The sequence below is a fragment of the Garra rufa genome, chromosome 17 (genome assembly GCF_049309525.1).
Source record: "Garra rufa chromosome 17, GarRuf1.0, whole genome shotgun sequence".
Classification (NCBI taxonomy): Eukaryota; Metazoa; Chordata; class Actinopteri; order Cypriniformes; family Cyprinidae; genus Garra; species Garra rufa.
In genome coordinates, this window is record NC_133377.1 from 10,580,222 (window position 1) to 10,600,757 (window position 20,536).

The following is a 20,536-nucleotide window of genomic DNA, read 5'->3' on the forward strand; positions in this document are numbered from 1 at the left end:
GCGCCTGCGCATCAAGGTAGATCGGACCTGTATCACAGCTCTGACTCCTTGGAAGAGCCTTCCTTGGATGGAACAGGGCGTTCCCCTGGACATGGCGTGCAGAAGGAAGATGGTCTCGATAGATGCGTCCAACTCAGGCTGGGGAGCTCTGTGCAACGGCCAGCCGGCATTCGGCCAATGGTCGAAAGCCGAAAAACGCCTCCACATCAACTGCCTAGAAATGCTAGCAGTGTGTTTAGGCCTCCATACGCTTCTGCCAGTCTTAAAGGGACACCACGTCTTAGTCCGCTCGGACAATATGACGGTGGTGTCATACATAAATCACCAGGGAGGTCTTTCGTCGAGATGCCTTTTCACATTAGTGGAACGTCTCTTACAATGGGCTCAGCTCAACTTTCACTCGCTCAGAGCAACTCGTGCCTGGCAGGTTGAATCAAGGAGCAGACATGCTGTCTCGGAGCAACGTCTCCTCAGACGAATGGATGCTTCATCCCCAGACGATTCAGGAAATATGGGCGGTCTTTGGCAAGGCTCAGGTAGACCTTTTCATCTCAAAAGACAATTGTCACTGCCCAATTTATTTTTCAAAGGAGCAGGATGCATTGGCCCACGACTGGCCCAATCTCCTGTTATATGCTTTTCCCCCGACTGCCCTGATACCACACGTAATCAGGCGGGTCAGGAAACAGAAACTCAAAATCCTGCTAGTGGCCCCCTTCTGGCAGAACCAGCATTGGTTCCCAGATCTCCACCGGCTGCTGTCGTCAGCACCGTGGCCCGTTCCTTTGAGACGAGATCTCTTAACGCAGGCGAACAAAACGCTTTGGCACCCCTAATCAGAACTGTGGGCGCTGCATGTATTGTCTCTCGACGGGAGCCTTCAAATCTCCCCGAGACCGTTTTAAATACTATTTCTGAGGCCAGAGCACCCTCTACGAGGCGACTCTATGGACTCAAGTGGTCTGTCTTTTCCGCCTGGTGTTCCACCCGCGGTGCAGACCCGAGTTTGTGTGACATATCAGTGATTTTGTCATTTCTTCAGGAGCTGTTGAACAAGGGACGTTCTCCCTCCACGCTCAGAGTCTATGTGGCGGCCATAGCGGCATTTCATGACTCTATGGACGGTCAGTCTGTGGGAAAGAACGATCTGATCGTTCGCTTTCTGAAGGGGTCGAGACGGCTTAACCCTCCTCGCCCCATCACGGTTCCTACTTGGGACTTACCCACAGTGCTGAGAGCTCTGAAGAGCCCTCCATTTGAGCCGCTACAGTCTGTTGACCTTCGACCTCTGACGCTAAAAACTGCCCTGCTGCTGGCATTGGCATCAGTCAAGCGTATGGGTGACCTACAGGCTCTGTCTGTAAATCCTGTATGCCTGGAATTCGGGCCGAATGACTCTAAAGTCATCCTGAAACCGAGATACGGCTATGTACCTAAGAGTCTCTCAACACCGTTTAGAGACCAGGTTATTTCCCTCTTGGCACTTCCCCCCTCGGAGCAAGACCAAGACTTTAATCCCCTCTGCCCTGTTAGGGCATTGAGGTGTTAGTGGAAGCCATCATGCTGGCTTACTCTTCCTTGGGTCTGCCATGTCCCATGGGGGTAAGAGCCCATTCAACTAGAGGTGTCGCCTCGTCATGGGCCTGGTCCAGCGGAGTATCCATTGCAGAAATATGTGCGGCGGCCGGCTGGGCCTCACCGTCCACATTTGCTAGGTTTTATAATCTAGATGTCCCTGTCTTGCAGACTAGGGTCCTTTCTGCATGAGGAATTTTGTCAACAGTATTGTTATGTATGCACTTGGCCTCTGGGAGTTTCCAAGTGTATCGTTTCCTTGGAACGGAACGTTCATTAGGTTTTCCTGATTGAGCAAGTTGGCTTCTACTAGCCCATTCTGTGCTAGGGCCATACAGTCGTTCCTCTACCTTAGCAACGGCGGGATTGTACTGGTTCCCCATAAGCGTCTTACGACGCAGTACGAGTGAAGTATCGACAGGGAACGTACTCGGTTACTTTCGTAACCTCGGTTCCCTGAGATACGGGAACGAGTACTGCGTTGCTGGCCGTTGCTAGCTGCACGACTCAGACGTCGCTTCAGTCGAAGAACCTGAGATCCTATGGCGAAATACACGCTTATATAGCCGATTTCTCCGCCCCTTTTGGCGCGATCGGGCGCGAATCATCGCCATTGGTTTGTTTTATCTCACTGCACAAACCAATGGTCGTGCAGTTACACTGCGTTATTGAAATGCTTCAGTCTCAGGAGAAAAAGGAGCTTTTTCCCCATAAGCGTCTTACGACGCAGTACTCGTTCCCGTATCTCAGGGAACCGAGGTTACGAAAGTAACCGAGTACGTTATCAATTTTCCGTGCCTTTCTGAATACGGATTAACTATACAGGCACATCCCTATTGTAATGTAACAGGCTACTGCTACTGCTTTAGTGGCTCAGAGGAATGCATTTTTTGTTTTACATTTTGACCAGAGTTGGCGTGGTTACTAAAGCTGAAGCATCCTCACTATAGCTGGTGATCACTGCTCTCACCATCTTTTCCTTTTATCTTTAGAAACATCAAAAAGCAGCAACATTGAAGACTTTTTGAAGCAATTTAATATAATCATCGGCCTTAAACAAAAGTAATTTTTAATGAGTCAAAATATGTCCCGGTGAGCCAACCTCCTCATAGAGAGGAGATAAAGAATCCTTCTTTTCCTTTTAGAGGGTGTGTTACTTCGTCGTTCCATCCTCTTGAATATCAAACTGCCGGTTGGGTTTTGTGGACTCAAGCATAAGCTCATAAAGCTGTCCGATCTGCTCTTCTTGAAAGTTTTTGAGTTTCTCTTCCGATAAATCGGCACCAAACGCCAACTGCTTGTTTCCCATTGCTTCCAGCACCTGCGTCTGTAGGGTGTCTTTGTAGTTCTGCACAGAAAATAAGACAGAGACAAGAGTTTTACTTATAAAAAAGTAAACCTGTTAAACTTCAAACCCTCAACGTTCATCTGCCTACTACTGGTTCTTGTATTGATTTAACACTTAGACACAAGTGAGGTATTCATTTGATAGAGCGCTACAGATTTACTATAACAGACTGTGACAGAATTATTTATTTCTCTTTGTTGGAGATTCATTGATTGCAATTCACATGATGAAACGCAGGTCACAGGGGCTGATGGGGGATGTGTAGGATCAGGGAATCCACTAAGGTCTAATGGAGGTCAATGCCTACTGCTCTCTCTCTCTCTCAGCCCGCTGGAATCACTCCCTCTATATCAGTGATTACCGTCTGTATGAAAGGTCCACACAAGTCTACAAGTTTTACAAAAAGTCCAACAAAACTGTAATTTATCAATGTTGCAAGTTCTTTTTTGTTTACTTGTTAAAGAACAGTTATTCTATTGTTAACACATACAGGCTCCTCAAATTGCATTCTTGGTAGGTTTGAGAATCAAAAGTCACTTCTTTTTCAGAATCAAATCCATCCTTAAAAAGAAATACCAATGGATTTTCATGACGCATGATTGGATTGTTCTTCAAGGTCTACATTCTTTTGCTACTGTTGACAAAACAGTCCAATGAAATGTTCTCACAGATCATGTTTTATCCTGAATATACAGCACCACAATGAAAGAACATTAACAAACATACAGCGTGACCAGTGTAGTCTGAGACATTCATTAACAGAGGTGTAAAGAATAATCTAAGAAGAATCAATCTATCTCGGCATGTTTAAGAGAAGTCAGACTGAAAGCACACTCTGCAGTGCAGAAATAATCAGCAGAAAGGCTAAGAATTTTGTGTGGAGAGAGAAGAACTTGTCCAAGGTTCACTTTAGAGATGCCAGCAAGTTTAATTGATGGGATGTTAAACATTTTGTTCGCCATTAAACTGAGGAAAGACTGAAGCCCAGTTGGGCCACTTATACAGCTACAATGCAGAGTGAATACAAATGTTTATGAGAAACTCCTTCAGCAACATGCAGTTCCTTCTCTGCAAGAATCTCTCAATTAGCCTACAATGTTCATGCAAGACAATGCCCCCGTCACACTGCTAAGAAGGTTAAGATGTTCCTTGAAGCTAAGAACATTGAAATGGCTGAGCCAGAGTCATTAAATGAAACCAATTGAAAATCTCTGGAAAATCCTTGGCAACAAAGTTATGGAAAAACCCACTACAGTTATCAAACCATGGAAGAGAATGGAAGAAGAGTGGACCAAGATCATACCAGTGCAGTGTTAGAAAATAGTAATGTCCTGTGGCAGCAGATGTACAGAAGTCACTCACTTCCGACTATTTTCTTACAGCTGTAACCCCCCAAAATATTAATTGTGATGATCTTTCTTGCTACAGTAGTTTTTTTTTTTTTTTTTAATTCTGATGACTGTGTTTTTCACAAAGAAACAAAGTAGCTAATATCTTTGATACTACACAAAGTAGCTAAAAAGAAGTACAGTAACTAATTACATTTACCTGAATATTCTATAAAACTGTTCAAATATACCTGGTTTGATTCAGTTAATTGATTAATTGTGGATTGGTAAACTAAAAGATTCGGTGACTGGAATCACAATCTGAACCAGATTTGTTACATACTACTCATATCCCCAATCCTTGTAAGACTCAAAGTACACAAAGTCCCAGACTGCCGCACTAACCATATTTACACCGTACCCGCTGATTCGATCATATAAGCCTGGATTTTCTGACATCTTAATTGAAACTTGTCTGTCACATCTGTCACGACTGCTTACGATCAAACCTACAAGCCATTACAGAGAGACTCATTCAGAAAAACACACTGAAAACAAAACCATTAAGAACTCTCATTCACTCACCCAACATTTTGGAATTTGGACGCAATTCAATTTTGGAAGCAAAAAGCCATTTGTCTGGGAAGCTTCCTCCTCTACATAATGTAATTAGATTGAACATATGCCAAGGAGTAATATTTTAAGAATGGATGGGATGTGGGCATGCTGAATGGCAAGCTTTTTGGTGAAGCTCATCTTCTGAATATAAACACCTCACTTCCCATCGCAATGACGTCATCAGGCAACCCGTTTCATGCTTGTCTGGAATAGCCTGACTTTTCCAAGGGCACAGAACTTTAAAGATCTATACAGATAAATAGATTAGCTTGATGTCCACTACTCTGTATGTACAGAATCGCTTGGAAACTACTGTTATGCCAGAAGTCTTTTAGAAGATGCTTTTATCCAAAGTGACATATAGTACAATTATTACAGGGACAATCCTATGGGAGCAACCTAAGGTTAATGGAGATGATTCATGGAGAAGGCACCGATATACTTCTAGTCTCCAACAAACTTTGGCCAAAACGAAATGGTTTTGGAGTTCGTTTTGGTGGTTTACTTTGGTTTGCTGACCATGAAACACCACTGAATTGCCATTGGTCCATGAAGAATACATAATGCTGTGGAGCTCCACCACCTTTGATGCGTGAAATATTTTGAGGTCAATTTTTCTTCATTCAGTTCATAAAGGTCAAACACAAGAACAAATACTACCACAAACAGGCACCAATTTTTCCTCCCGCAAATACTCTGTCAACCAAATATGATTGGTTGAGCAAATGATATAGGCTCATTACTCACTGTTAAACTAGGCCTATACTTGGTGTTCGTTTTCAAGTCTTTTTCTCCGTGAGATGGTTCACTTGATGAAGAATTCAATTCATGAACAGACTGCAAAATATATTACCAAGAGTCAAGTAGTCAGACATTCAGGGATAATGTGGAACTGACTCCTTGCAGATGCAAACGGGGTAAAAATGATTTAATCAAAATGAAGTTAACATTGACCAGCTGCATATCAGAGTTGATGAAACCAAATAATCCACACATAAGATGAAATCAACAGATGAAAGGAGTATTCAATGAAGCGTGTGTGCAAGTTTACTATAACTGTGCAGAGATTTTCCACAGAGGAAATGAACAAATATCCTGCTAAGTTTTCAGACTTTGAAGCATAACCTACCACATAAAACTCGAGAACATGTGATTGCCTAAATATGAGCTACAGATAATGAAAATTGCTTAAACACAACTAGTTTTACCCAGTCCTTGGTCCAGAATTTAATACCAATGTTGAAAATCAAGCTAAAACAGCATTCTTGAAAATGCATTTTTACATCTCATTCACTTTTGTTCATACCAGGGGCGGACTAGCCATTGGGAGAACAGGGACAATTCCCGGTGGTCTGGCAGCCAATTTGGCCCGCTGCCATTTTTTTAAATTTATATTTTATTTTCATATATATTGTTGTTGTTTCTGCCGAATGAACTAAAGTGATTATTTACAAATTCGCCATTCAATAATAATACTCTAATAAATCGTAATCCGGTTCGTCTTGACAAAAGAACGCAAGACTCGAGAATGGAGTGCCCAGGTGGAGCAGAGAGTCGAAACTGTCCTGTTGTTCAGTACTTCATTTACAGGTCAGATACATCTGTAAATAGACTATTGTAGTTTTGTTTACTTAGACAATTACATTTAAAACTTTTGTAATTTTGTTGTGTTTGTCATTTTTATTAGTTATTTAATATGTATATACACTGTACAGCTTTTATTTATTTTTATTTTAGTGTCAGTTTTTAAGTAAATGAAGTTACAAGTACATAGTAGACATTTTTTAATATTTTGTTTCAGTTTTAGTTAACTATATAAACCCTGTTACCAAGTGTTGTTGTGATTGGTTTTCAAAATGTTTTGAATGATGTTCTGAGTGGGTTTTAGCATGTTGATATGTGGCTAGGGATCAAAGACTAATATGGTTTTCTGGTCCCTCTATCAAAATAAACCTATGGAATTTTTTTTTCAACAGATTTATCATCCACCTGGCAAAAACTGGAAAGCAATACATGAAAAAAAGAACACACACACACACACACACACACACACCTTTCACTCCATCACATTCTCTGTTTCTCTCTTTTTCTTTTATTCCTCAGGGAAAGCTTGTCTGTTGCAATGCGGTCGATTTATTAGGCGATGAGAAGTCCCCTGGGCCCACTACTGTAACTGGATTAAAGTGAACACTCAGTGCTCTTAATCACATTTGGAGACTCGCTCTACGTCTGCTCCTGGCTCCGTCGCCCTTGTTTTTTCTTTTCTATTTTTTTCCCAGTAGTGCTTTGAAAAGCGAGACCCTACGGTGATTCACTCACCTCTTAATGAACGAGTAGGGAGGAGTTTTTTTAAACACACACCGGCTCCTTCCCAGAACTAATACTAAAGTGGACTCTGTTTACAGCCGAGCAGAACCTAGTTTTGCTCACCCTCACATCATCCCAACCCTGTATGACTTTCTTTCTTATACAGAACTAGGAGTGGGCGATATCACAACTTTTTTTTCAGAAAATTACGATTCACGATTTTATCATGATTCTTTGTCAGTTGTTCCTTATTTTTTATCAAAACATAAAATAAAAAAATGGCAGACATTTAGGCCAAAACAGGCAAAGAAAAATCTTTGTCATTATTTTATCTTTGTTATTAAAAAATAAGAACAAAGATACACATCAAAAACACACAAAATATACATATAAAACAAAGTGTTCAGCAGTAGCTTTCAAGAAATTGAATGAACAAATATAAAAATAAAACACTTCACTGTATAAATTAGGGCTGTCAAATTATTAATCACGATTAATCACATCCGAAATAAAAGTTTATGTTTACACACTGAATGTGTGTTTACTGTGTATATTTATTATGTATATATAAATGCACACACATACATGTATAGATTTAAACAAATATTTATATGAATGAATAGTTATACTTCTATTTAATTTAGACTATATATAGAATTATACATATTTTCTATATAAATCTAAAAAAAATTCTTGAATATACATGTATGTGTGTGTATTTATATATACAAAATAAATAAACACAGAAAACACATATTTAGTATGTAAACATGAACTTTTATTTTGGATGTGATTAATCATGATTAATCATTTGACAGCCCTAGTATAAATTATGACATCGTTTTAGTTCCACGTTAAAAAAATAAAAATCTAAAATTACAAGATTAAAGTCAAAATATTTTGAGAATATTATGAGAATAAAGTCAAAATGTTTTGAGAACAAAGTCAAAATTCATTAGGCCTATATGTAGTGCATCAGCCACCAAATAATAGCAATAAGCTTTGTGCTTTTGGTACTTTTAATATAAAACAAAGCCTCTGCTTTCAAAATCTGTCCATTTTATAGCTAAATACAAATAATGTGTCTTGCAATTGTGTTTTTTACACTCTTTAATATGGCAGGACAGATAGCTGTATTCATTAAATCAATTGTCTTTTCGATTACAATGAGACATTTGTTTCATTAAATTATACTGCTTTCTTTATGAAAATTCCACTGAAAATGTCTGTGGCATCCAATCTTTCATTCCTTGCATGTATTTAATTAAATACAACAATGCAACGTTCTGAGGTTGAAGTGGACTCCAACTCATTAACATAAGTTATATTGTCTTTTCTGAGGTATAAACATTTTGTTTTGAAACATTTTGACTTTATTTTCAAAACATTTTGACTTTGTTCTCATAATTTTTTACTTTACTAATTATGAGAATAAAGTTGAAATATTATTTGACTTTATTCTCAAAAAAATTTCGACATTATTCTCAAAATATTTCAACTTTATTCTCATAATTTTGACTTTACTAATTACGAGAATAAAGTCAAAGTATTTTGACTTTATTCTCGAAATATTGCGACTTTATTCATAATCTTTTTTTTTTAATGTGCCACTAAATCATCAACGTAAATTATACTTTAAAATTGACTTTAAAAATGGTTATCATTTACCCACTTTCAAGTTTTAAACCAGAATGAGCTTCTTCCTTCTGTTGTACATAGTTATTTTGATAATTTTGGGTAACCAAATAGTTGCTGTTCCTCAGTGACTACTATCATATTTTTTTTCTGACTATCAAAGTCAATAGGTTTTTTTTTAAGAACTGTTTGGTTACCCACATTCTTCAAAACATCTTTTTAGTTCAGCACAAGAAAAAATTAATACAGGTTTGAGACAACATGAGAGTGAGTAAATAATGACAGAATTTTAACTTTTGGGTGAACTATCCCTTCAATGACAAGCAGAAGCATGTTTAGTATAATTAGGCTACGTTTACATTAATCCGGATACATTTGAAAACGGAGTTTTCATTTTAAAACGCTCTCCGTCCACACTAGCGTTTCCAAGCATTTTCCTAAAGTTTCTCATCCACACTGAAACGTAGAAAAACATCAAATTCGCCTTACTGCGCATGCGTAAAGCCTCAAAAATTATACAGATGTAATAAGTTTTCACGCAATTCTTCTGGCGGGATAATTTATGGAAATATCTCATCATCCACTGACGCGTCTATATCGCGCTCATTCATATTTTATCTGAAAAGCAGTTGTCATCATGTTTTGCAGGACAGCAACTGTGAGTAAATTTTCCGTCATCATTTTAGGACTGTAATTTGAGGAGTGTACAAGGTAAATCTCTTTAGCAGCAGTGTGTAAATAGCACAGGCACAATTACTGTAAACATAGATATCTATTGGTACAATATTCGTCACATGACTATAAATATGCGTCATCGTTTTCCAAAGCATCCGTTTTTACTGTCCACACTACAACGTGAAAACGGCGTTTTCTAATTTATCCACTTTGCCCGGAGTTTTTAGAAATAATCATTTCTGTGATAAAAACGGGGTTTTCGTGTAAATGAGAGGCCAAACCGCAGGGAAATATCTGCGTTTTCCCTTCGTGTAAACGGGGCCTTAGTCTGCAGTTAAGAGCTGTTAAGAACTGTTTACTTTCACTTTAGAAATACCCAACTGTTAGCCTATATGTAAGCCTTGTGAGCTTCTGACAGTATTAGCATAATCAGACGCAAAAGATAACTTAGTCCAGTAATCAGGCGCTGTTTGACAAGCTTTTTAGTGTGCACGCATATTATGTGTACGGCCTCAAAAAAAAAAAAAAAACATGTCAGAACAGCACAAGAATTAAAATGTTTAACTGGCAAGGCTTTAAAGCACATGGAAATAATGTACTTTTGTGATTGTGAATAAATGCAGTGTCCCTTGAGTTAACATTTGATGTGAATGCATGTCGCATTAGAACTGCAACTGATAAAATGTGCACTGTAGCACGATACTACGATTTTCTTCAAAAGCAGATGGAGACAATTTAATTATCCACAATTTGTGATATTGCACACCCCTATACAAAACACATAAGACGATGTTACGATTCAGGACAGATACTTACAGGATTGAAGTGGTGACCTAATTTAGTACCAAAATAGTTTATTTCATAAATTGCAAATCGAGTTTCAATGGTTTCATGCTCTCTGCAACCACAAAAACACAATGTGGTCAGCACAAACCATGTTTTTCTTGCCACTAGTAAACTCAATTTCAAAACAGTTCAATCTAATAAAAAAAACAACCATTTTACCCATTATTTGTGTCCTTTTAAGATTATGAAGCATCGCTCGGTTAGATTAGTAACATACTAATCTGTGTAAAATAAATTGTAAATATCCTGGCTATTGTTTTCATGACAATGAAAGTGAACAGTGGCTGCAGTTGTCAAAAGTATTATTACATCTTAAAAGTGGCCTGAATGCTATTGCAGTGCTTCTGAAGTTGTAGCTGTCCTTGCCATGTTAATGATAGAATTATTGAAGTTCGACTTAGTAATAAATAATTCTTTCGAGTCAAATCTTTCCAATTCAGTTCACAAAAACACTCTGAATGAATCTGTACTCGAGTTTAGCTCAAACAATGATCTAATCAAGATCATTGGAAAGGAAGATTATCAGTGAACAATAACTTCAATTTCTGTCTTCTTTTCTCCACACAAAGCCATTGTATGACATTTTATATAACAACGTAAACGTATCTTAAAAGTGGCCTGAACGCTATATTCCAGGCGAACGTGATTTCACCAAATACAATATGTTCCAGGACCAACAAGGATGTTTCAATCAACCAATCAGAATTGAGGAATAACTTTTCAGGAAATGTCAGTTTTAGGCTTACGATAAGAGTTAGATACTTCTACACCCTTGTTAATCAGCTATCATTTCCCTCTGATTTTAGGAATAAGTTATGGTTAGGGTTAGGTTTAGGGGTAGGGATTGGGTTAAGTCTATATTTTTGGACACTAATGTTGATCCAGGATCAACAAAACATGTTGATCCAGGAACATGTCTTACTTGGCAAAATCACGGCGACCCTATATTCCAGATCTTCTAAAGTTGTAGTTGTCCTTGCCACGTTCATTAATGAATTATTGAAGTTCGACTCATTAATAGTTCATTCGAGTCAAATCTTTCCAATGAATTGCATTATCCAGTTCCCAAAAACACTGAATGAATCTGTACGAGTTTAGCTCAAACAATGATCTAATCAAGATCATTGGAAAGGAAGATTATCAGTGAACAATAACTTCAATTTCTGTCTTTTGTCTCCACATAAAGCTATTGTATGACATTTTGTTTTAAACTAAAGAAAGAGTAAACAGTGAGGTGCATATTTTTGAGTGAACTATCCCTTTAAGGTCTACTTTGTGTATTCTATTACATTGTCTGTGTTTGCCGTATTTGTTTTGTAACTGTGTAGTGAACTAGAATTTCTTCCTGACAGAGTATTACATGGTTAGCTTAGTAACCTACACTCTTAAAAATAAAGGTACTTTAAAAGGTTCTTTAAGCAATACCATAGAGGATCTGTTTTTGGTTCCACAAAGAACCATTCAGTCATAGGTTCTTTAAAGAATCATCTCTTTCTTACCTTTTCAAAATTCTGAAGAACCTTCTTTCGCCACAAAGAACCTTCTGTGAAACAGAAAGGTTCTTCAGATGTTTAAGGTTCTTTATGGAACTATTTAGACAAAAATGGTTCTTCAATGCATCGTGTACTAATGTCAAACTCTACCTGAATCAAATGAGTTAAACTCACTGAGAAATAGAAATTCTGTCATCATTTGATCACCTTCATATTTGCTTTAATCTTTTTAACACAAATAGTGAACATCCTGGCTTCTGTTTTCATTAAAATAAAGGTGAACAATGTCTGCGGCTGTCAAAATGACAAAGAAACAACATAAATGGATCTTAAAAGTGGCATAAACACAACATTCCAGATCTTCTAAAGGTGTAGTGTCCTTGCCATGTTCATGAAAGAATTATTTAAGTTCGACTGATTCATAAATAGTTCATTTGAGTCAAATCTTTCCAATGAATTGCATTATCCAGTTCCCAAAAGCACTGAATGAATCTGTACTCGAGTTTAGCTCAAACAATAATCCAATCAAGAGCATTGGAAAGGAAGATTATCAGTGAACAGCAACTTCGATTTTTGTCTTTTTTCTCCACACATAGCTATTGCATGACATTTTGTTTTAAACAAAAGAAAGAGTAAATAGTAAGGTGCATGTTTTTGAGTGAACTATCCCTTTTATGTATTCTATTACATTGTCTGTGTTTGGCATATTTGTATAACTGTGTAGAGAACTAGAATTCCTTCCTGACAGACAGCTGCTCATTTTGGAAGGAAGTGTACGTGTCCTTCAGTACAAGAACAGAGTGACTCTCATTACCTGTAAGTGTGTGATTTTTACCCTCTTAAAGAATATCTGTTACTGTCATTGCCAATCCAGGAACACTGAGTTCCTCACACTGCACGACTGTGAAAATGCAATAAGAGTCAGCTTTGTCCATACTCATGTCAGAGCTGCTGACACAGAATCCTACTGCAGCTGTAATACATCTTGTGAAGTTTGACTGTTTAAAAAAGCATCTCCACTTTCTAGTCGTAGAGTAAAAGAAGATCAGCATCTTTGCTTCTTGATTGCACGCTGCTGCATGTTAGGAGTTCATGCGTTGAATTCGATCTTTGGATTTGTCATGGAGCATTTCATACGAGCGTGACGTCGGTGCTCTCATAAGCGGCACGATTCTGCCCCCACATAACTGAAATTAAAGGATCAACTCTTATCAAGGTGATGCTGGATGTAAGTATAATTTCTGTACACAGATGGTGTCTGGATATGTTCCTAGGATAAAAAGGATTTGTAAATTAAGGTTTATGGATAAAATGCATTAAGTTTTTGTGTTGATGGAGATTTTAGGAAGGTGCTGCCATCGTGTGGAAGGTTTAAGCAAAGGCCTGAGTTTTCCTGACTCATTAAGGAACTGGAGATTTGGTAACTTCTTTCTAAAAAAGAAGATTGTTTTGCAATGCAACGGTTTCTGTTTAACAGCACGGTTTAAAATTCATGCACATTCATATTCATCTTGTTTCCACAATGCACTGACAACCTAAGCAAGATAAAAATGATAAATAGGATGAGGATGAAGATAAATAAGGGATATGAAGTCATTTGAGAATCGTGATGTACAGTGGCATGATGTAAATGTACGGATGCGTGATATATCAGTGCCCTATCGGCTGGTTGGTTAGTTGGTTATTTTTTTATTTATGTGCATTGGTTAATATTGTACAGTCAGGATATATTAGTCAGTATTATATATTTAATTGTGCATGCTAATTTATTTTTACATTTGCCGTCAAAAATGTTTTTGTTTTTTTGTAATTAAATCAATTTTTTAAAGTACTTATTTTTGTTTTGAGTTGTTTTCTATGCATTTACACAAATTTCTAAAAAATAAATAAAATAAAATAAAATAAAAAATCCCTTTATCAGTTAAATCAGTTATTGGCCATAATGTAAAAATAATTATTTGCTTTAATTTTGTACGTCCCTACCAAAAAGAAAAAGAAGTGCACTTAATTGTAGTGAATGTTTACACTTTACATTTAAACATCATTATGTTTTATTATTCTTTTGCAGTGCTTTAAAGTACTACAATTATTTTGATGTTCTGGCTAACATACTAAAGCAAATTCAATATTACATTTAAATACAATTTACACATTAATTACAATTTAAATGTGCTAAATTGCAACTTAATGATTACAAATGTGTAATTAAAATTGAATTAAAGGGATAGTTCACCCAAAAATGAAAATTTGATGTTTATCTGCTTACCCCCAGGGCATCCAAGATATAGGAGACTTTGTTTCTTCAGTAGAACATGAACAAAGATTTTTAACTTGAACCGGTACAGTCTGTCAGCCATATAATGGTAGTGGATAGGCACCAAATGTTTAAAAGTAAAAAAAACATGTACAGACAAATCCAAATTACACCCTACGGCTCGTGACGATGCAATGATGTCCTAAGACACGAAACGATTACCTTTGATACACAGCATTGTCGAACTGTCCTGAGCACGAGCTCATCATTCGGCTCGTTACACATGTACGCGATCTGGCATAGTATATGCAAACGCCGGAAGCAATCTGTTGCGTGTATAAGACATTCATTGTTTACACACAGAGATTGTGGGTATAGCGGCTATTCAAAATGGTAATTCTTTGTGCTTATCCTGATTGTTCAAACCGATTTAAAGCTAAAAGATTACGTTTGCTTGCGCAAACTCATCCGGGTAAAAAATGATATACAGTGCCTTGCGAAAGAACTCATACTCCTCTTTTTTTTGGTTGCAGCCTTATGTTAAACTGCTTTATATTACTTTTTCCCACATCAATCTACATCTCATACACCATAATGACAAAGCACAAAACAGGTTTGTAACAACTTTGCAAATTTATTAGAAATAAAAAACTGAAAAGATCCCGTTGCATAAATATTCAAACCCTTTTCTGGGACACTCGAAATTTAGCTCAGGAGCATTCATATTGCTTCTAGATGTTACTACACTTCGAGTGGAATTAAACTGTGGCAAATTCATTTGAATGAGTATGATTTAGAAAGGCACAGACCTCTCAGAAAAGGTCTAACAGCTGAAAATGCATATCAGAGCAAAAACCAAGTCCTGAGGTCAAGATAACTGCCTGTAGAGCTCAGTGACAGACTTGTGTTAAGGCAATGATCTGAAAAATCTGCTGCATTGAAGGTTCACAGAAGCATTATCCATAATGGAAGACGATTGGAACAACTAGGACTCTAGAAAATGTCTTCCAGCCCCCATCCAAGGTGACAGAGCTTGAGAGGTGAAAAGGTGAGGCAAAGAATGGCAGATAATTGACAAATGCAGATGTGCAAAGCTTGTCACATCATACCCAAAAAGACTTGAGGCTGTAAAGGTGCTTCAACTATGTACTGAGTTAAGGGTATGAATACTTATGCAATGTACTTATTTCAGTGTTTTGTGTAATTTGTGTAAATTGATGTGGGGAAAAACAAATTTAAAGCAGTTTAACATAATGCTGCAAAAAACAAAATGTGAAAACAAATGAAGGGGTATAAATACTTTTGCAAGGCACAGTAAATACTGTTCAGTTTCTCGCAAAATACGATGGTTTCGTGTCTTCAATGTATCGTCACGAGCCGCAGGGTGTAATATGGATTTGTCTGTGCATGCTTTTTTTTTTTTTTACTTTTAAAGGTTTGGTGCCCATCCATATCCATTATATGACTGACAGACTGCACCGGTTCGAGTTAAACATTTTGTGTTCTACTAAAGAAACCTACATCTTGGATGCCCTGGGGGTAAGCAGGTAAACATTAAATCTTCATTTTTGGGTGAACTATCCCTTAAAGAATAACTATTGCCAAAATGCAACCTGGGCTGTTTTTTTTTTTTTTTTTTTTACTGTAAACGAGACAAGCTTATATCTAAAAGCATAATTACGACAAACGAGCCGTTTTTGAGATTGACAGATTTCGTTTTGTGGTCAATGGCCGGTGAATGGGAGTACTAGGGGCATAACTTTGAGCGCATCAAAATCGATATTTTTACAACACTAAGAAGGCTCGACACACCATGAAACTTTGCTCGAAGTATCGTCTGGGTCTCTACACATGAACTCGAGCATTGAGAACATTGTTTGTGTACACAGAGTTTACTAAAAAGAAAGGTTTTGAACAACTCACTTTCACTGTTTGAGTTTCCACTCACGGCCGTCTTGCCAGTCAAGAAGTGTCAATCTCCGAATGCGAATTTTAGTAAACTGTGTGTACACAAACAATGTTCTCAATGCTCGAGTTCATGTGTAGAGACCCAGACGATACTTCGAGCAAAGTTTCATGGTGTGTCGAGCCTTCTTAGTGTTGTAAAAATATCGATTTTGATGCGCTCAAATTTATGCCCCTATTACTCCCATTCACCGGCCATTGACCACAAAACTAAATCACGGTCAACCTCAAAAACGGCTCGTTTGTCGTATTTATGTTTTTAGATATAAGTTTGTCTTGTTTACAGTAAAAAAAAAAACAGCCCAGGTTGCATTTTGGCAATATTTATCCTTAAGTAAATGTTTAATGTAAAGAAATTACATTCATGTATTTTAGTTTACTTGTCAATTTAGAAGCACTTACATCCTATTTTAAAAACAATATAGAATAATAAAATTAGTGCCATTCAAAAGTAAGATTGAGTAAGAATTTTAATGATTTTTAAAAACTAATTTTGTGAAATATTATTGAAATTTAAAATAACAGTTTTCTATTTTTATATAGTTTAAAATATAATTTATTCCTGTGAACCTGCAGTCTTCAGTGTCACATGATCCTACAGAAATCATTCTAATATGCTGATTTATAATCAGTTTTGATCAGTTTTAATCAGTTTTTTTTTTTGGAACCTGTGATACTTTTTTTTCAGGATTCATGTGATGAATAAAAAGTTAAAAAGAACTGTTATTCAAAACAGACATTTTGAGTTGCAATATACATTACTATTCAAAAGTTTGGGGTCAGTATTTTTTTTTTTTTTCTTTTTTAAGAAATTAATACTTTTCACCAAGCATATGCTAAAAAGATAAAAAGTTATTTTTGACTTTTTATTCATTAAATAATAAAAAAAGAAGTATCACAGTTTCCAAAAAAAGTATGCACCACAACAGTTTCAACACTGATAATAAATCAGCAGCAGATTAGAAAGATTTCTGAAGGATCGTGTGACACTGAAGAATGGAGTAATGATGCTGAAAATTTGTTTTCTCTGTATATTTGTTTCTGTATGGGCATTAGAGACAATACAAGCCTTACTGATCCCAAACTTTTGATGTGAGTGCTGAAGTGTAACGTTAACCTACATCTTTTTCACAAGAAGGACACACCTACATGACATGCCACTGACCAAATATCTAAAAGTGTTTTAGGGTCAAAACACTACTAAATATGCCACTGAAATCAAATATTTAGTCAGTGGAGAACCTACATGCTTTATTTAACTTGAGTAATTTAAATACATTAGTTTTCTCTGCAGTCAGGCAAGGTGACCGCAGGCAGTGTTGCCAGACGTACGATAATTATCGTATTTGTACCATAATTTTGACCTCTGTACGATGTACGATCAATAATACCACAATGTACGATAATTTCAGAATTTTGTGACACCATGGTCGTTGTAATTATAGAGTTTCTATTCTCATCTAGCTGTGTGGATCCTACGTCTACCTTCATGATTGTGAGGAGACGTGAACGTGGCGTTACGCATGTCTTTCATCCAATCTTACGTCTTCTCAACCAATCATCATAGAGAATGGCTCTCTCTCACGAGCACAAGTTAAAGGTCCACTGAAGTGCCTTGAAACACGCAGCGTTATTCTATGTGACGACGTACTTTTAACTGAAACAAAAACATATCGCCCAGCCCCGCCCACTTATTTTGAATAGCCAATAGCGTTCCATTTATATCTGCTCCAGCCAGAGCCGTTGAGCTCAGTAAAGCCGCATTTGTAAGCTTATGACAGCCACAGACTAATAAATCATCCCACAGATTCAATATGAAACTCTTGCTAAAACGAAATAGTGATCATAATCATGCTGAGGCTGTGTAGTTTAATACATGCCGATCGCACATATGAGCGCATATGATCTGCTCCGTGTATTGCGTCTCTGTGTAGGGGGCGGGACACTACGGACTCTAGAGAGCATTTGATTGGACAGAACGTTTGATGAGAAACTGAAGTGCACGGTGATATCATCCAAATCCTTGATTCATATTGGCGGAAGTGACGAGACTGTAAGTTTTGAATGCTCATATCTTGTAAACGCAAATTTTGTCATTGTTTTGAAGCACACTAGCTTATAGATAATCTTAAGGCTAATATATTCATACTAAAAGCCAAAAAACTTTAATTTTGATTTCAGGGGGACTTTAACGTTCCTGTCGCAACTAGGTCAGTTGTCTCAACTGAGGTTGTTAGTTTAACATAAAGTATAGAAAATGAGTGCTGAAAAGGATAAATAGCTGTAACATCTAGATTAATAGCTGTATTTTGAACGTTTGACTGGGGTAAGATAATTAGTTTAGCATTGCAACAAGGTATAGAAAATGAGTGCTGAAAAGGAGAAATAACTGTAAAACCTAGATAAATATATTTATTTTGAATGTTTGACTCAAATACGATAATTTTCTCCCAAATACGATAATTTTGAGCTTCTGGTAGGATACTTGGACATTTCCTATCTGGCAAAACTGACCGCAGGTTTCTCTCTTACCTGCCATTCTGCCATGAAGCCAGTGGCCTCTTCAGCTGATGCGGTCTTGTGTCTTCTGAACTCATCTTTCACATACTGATCACCCAGAGCCCGCAGGTCTATGGGCATGAAGCGGTGCAGCAGCAGGATTCTCTTATACAGAGACCGAACAGCTGATACATGTGCTGCATTAGCCATAACTTCAGTCTAAATCAGAAAGTAAACTCTAGATATGATACAGCGACAAGAGCGTCCTTTTTAAACACCGCAGCTGTCCAAAACGAGGGCTAAAAGACTAAAACCATAGCTCATGAGAGAGCCAAGCCATGCCAAAACTAAATATTATAAAAGCTTTGCACTAAATTATTACGTAACCGTGTTGTCCTTGTGAACTTGCAGACTTCTTCACCGCAGCGCTGTGAGAGTTATTAGATCAGCTGCTGCCCTCTTGTTGCGATTGCGATGTAGCGCAACTGAGAAAACGAGTGCCAGTGTTGCCAAGTCCGCGGTTTCCGCGGAATTGGGCTACTTTTATAGACCTTTTTTCCTCAGTAAACGCTTAGCGCCGCTGTCATGAGAATCGGGTCTCCATTAGGACCCAGAGTGATTTTACTGGTTCAATTGACTTCTAATGGGTATTATTTTTAGCGCCTGATTACAATTCCTGCAAGATCACATTATATTTTATATAGTTAAAAATGTGTGTCTTTTAAAGGGGTCATCGGGTGCAAAACGACCTTTTGAACATTATGTGTGTTGGTAGTTTGTGTACACTACAGTGATAAAAATCCACCCAGTGGTATTTTTTTATCTTTAAAAGTAATATCCCCTTTTTAAATTCAGTTAATTTTTAGCTTCTTGTCGTTGTGATGAAATACATTTGATTGACATTAGCGTCTTACTTTAGACCCGCCCTAACCGAGCTCAAACAGTCTGAATAAGACCACCATTGTGTGACTCAGGTGCAGAGGAAGACTCTAATTGAGCGATTGAGGTGTTCTGTTGTTGTATGTAATTATGAACATAGCAGTAGTCATTTACTCCCAACATCTGAGCCGCTGAAGATGCAGAGGTTTAACCTTACTTTTCGTTTTTAAATGGAAAGCGCCGATCCCGATCTACATAAGCATCTATTCTTCGTCGAATCGTTCGTGATGCAGCTTCACCCACAGCAGAAGTGAGTATAAGGTTTTTTTATGCATCTTTGCAAATGGCCTTTCTTATAATGTGCTTATTGGCAAGTTTCGCCGATAAACGTGGCTAAATGCAGCTAAATGTGGCTAAAGTAAACATAATCCCAGAGAGGGGCGGGGGGAGCAGAGCGCGTGGCATTTAAAGGGGCCATGTCTTAAAATGAGCTGAAATTTTGCAGAGCTGATTTTGACAAGGTAAAAGGGTGTTATTTTACACTACTATTGAGAAATTGTAATCAAAGTATATTAGAGACTTTTCATTAAAGGATAACTATTGTCAAAATGCAACCTGGGCTGTTTTTTTTTTTTTGTTTTTTTTACTGTAAACGAGACAAACTTATATCTAAAAGCATAATTACGACAAATGGGCCATTTTTGAGATTGACCGTGATTTCGTTTTGTGGTCAATGGCCGGTGAATGGGAGTGCTAGGGGCATACATTTGAGCGCATCAAAATCGATATTTTTACAACACTAAGAAGGCTCGACATACCATGAAACTTTGCTCGAAGTATCGCCTGGGTCTCTACACATGAACTCCAGCATTGAGAACATTGTTTGTGTACACACAGTTTACTAAAAAGAAAGTTTTTGAACAACTCACTTTCACTGTTTGAGTTTCCGCTCACGGCCGTCTTGCCAGTCAAGAGGTGTCGATCTCCGAATGCGAGGAGAGTAAAGATGGATAGCTCCTAAAGCATATTTCCATATAAATGCACGGCTAATTCGTTGTTTTGTCGCAAGTGAAAAACAATATTAACCTTCTAGTTGTAAAAAGAGCCCCATATA

The 20,536-nt window shown here is 37.4% G+C and overlaps 1 protein-coding gene across 1 annotated transcript; it reads right to left on the reverse strand.

The window, feature by feature from the left end:
* Positions 1 to 2,593: 2,593 nt before the first annotated feature.
* On the reverse strand, positions 2,594 to 18,956 carry sdhaf3 (succinate dehydrogenase complex assembly factor 3). Its single transcript, XM_073821591.1, has 2 exons — positions 18,577 to 18,956; positions 2,594 to 2,923 (listed from the first exon to the last, which is right to left on the reverse strand). The coding sequence occupies exons 1-2, from the start codon at positions 18,751 to 18,753 to the stop codon at positions 2,729 to 2,731; spliced, it is 372 nt and encodes a 123-aa protein (XP_073677692.1). The 5' UTR covers positions 18,754 to 18,956; the 3' UTR covers positions 2,594 to 2,728.
* Between the last annotated feature and the right edge of the window lie 1,580 nt (positions 18,957 to 20,536).

Coding starts and splice junctions, on each gene's coding strand:
- sdhaf3 (XM_073821591.1), bottom strand. CDS start 18,753: ATGGCTAATGCAGCACATGTATCAGCTGTTCGGTCTCTGTATAAGAGA. Junction 2,924..18,576: donor GCTTCATGGCAGAATGGCAG/GTAAGAGAGAAA, acceptor TTTTCTGTGCAG/AACTACAAAGACACCCTACA.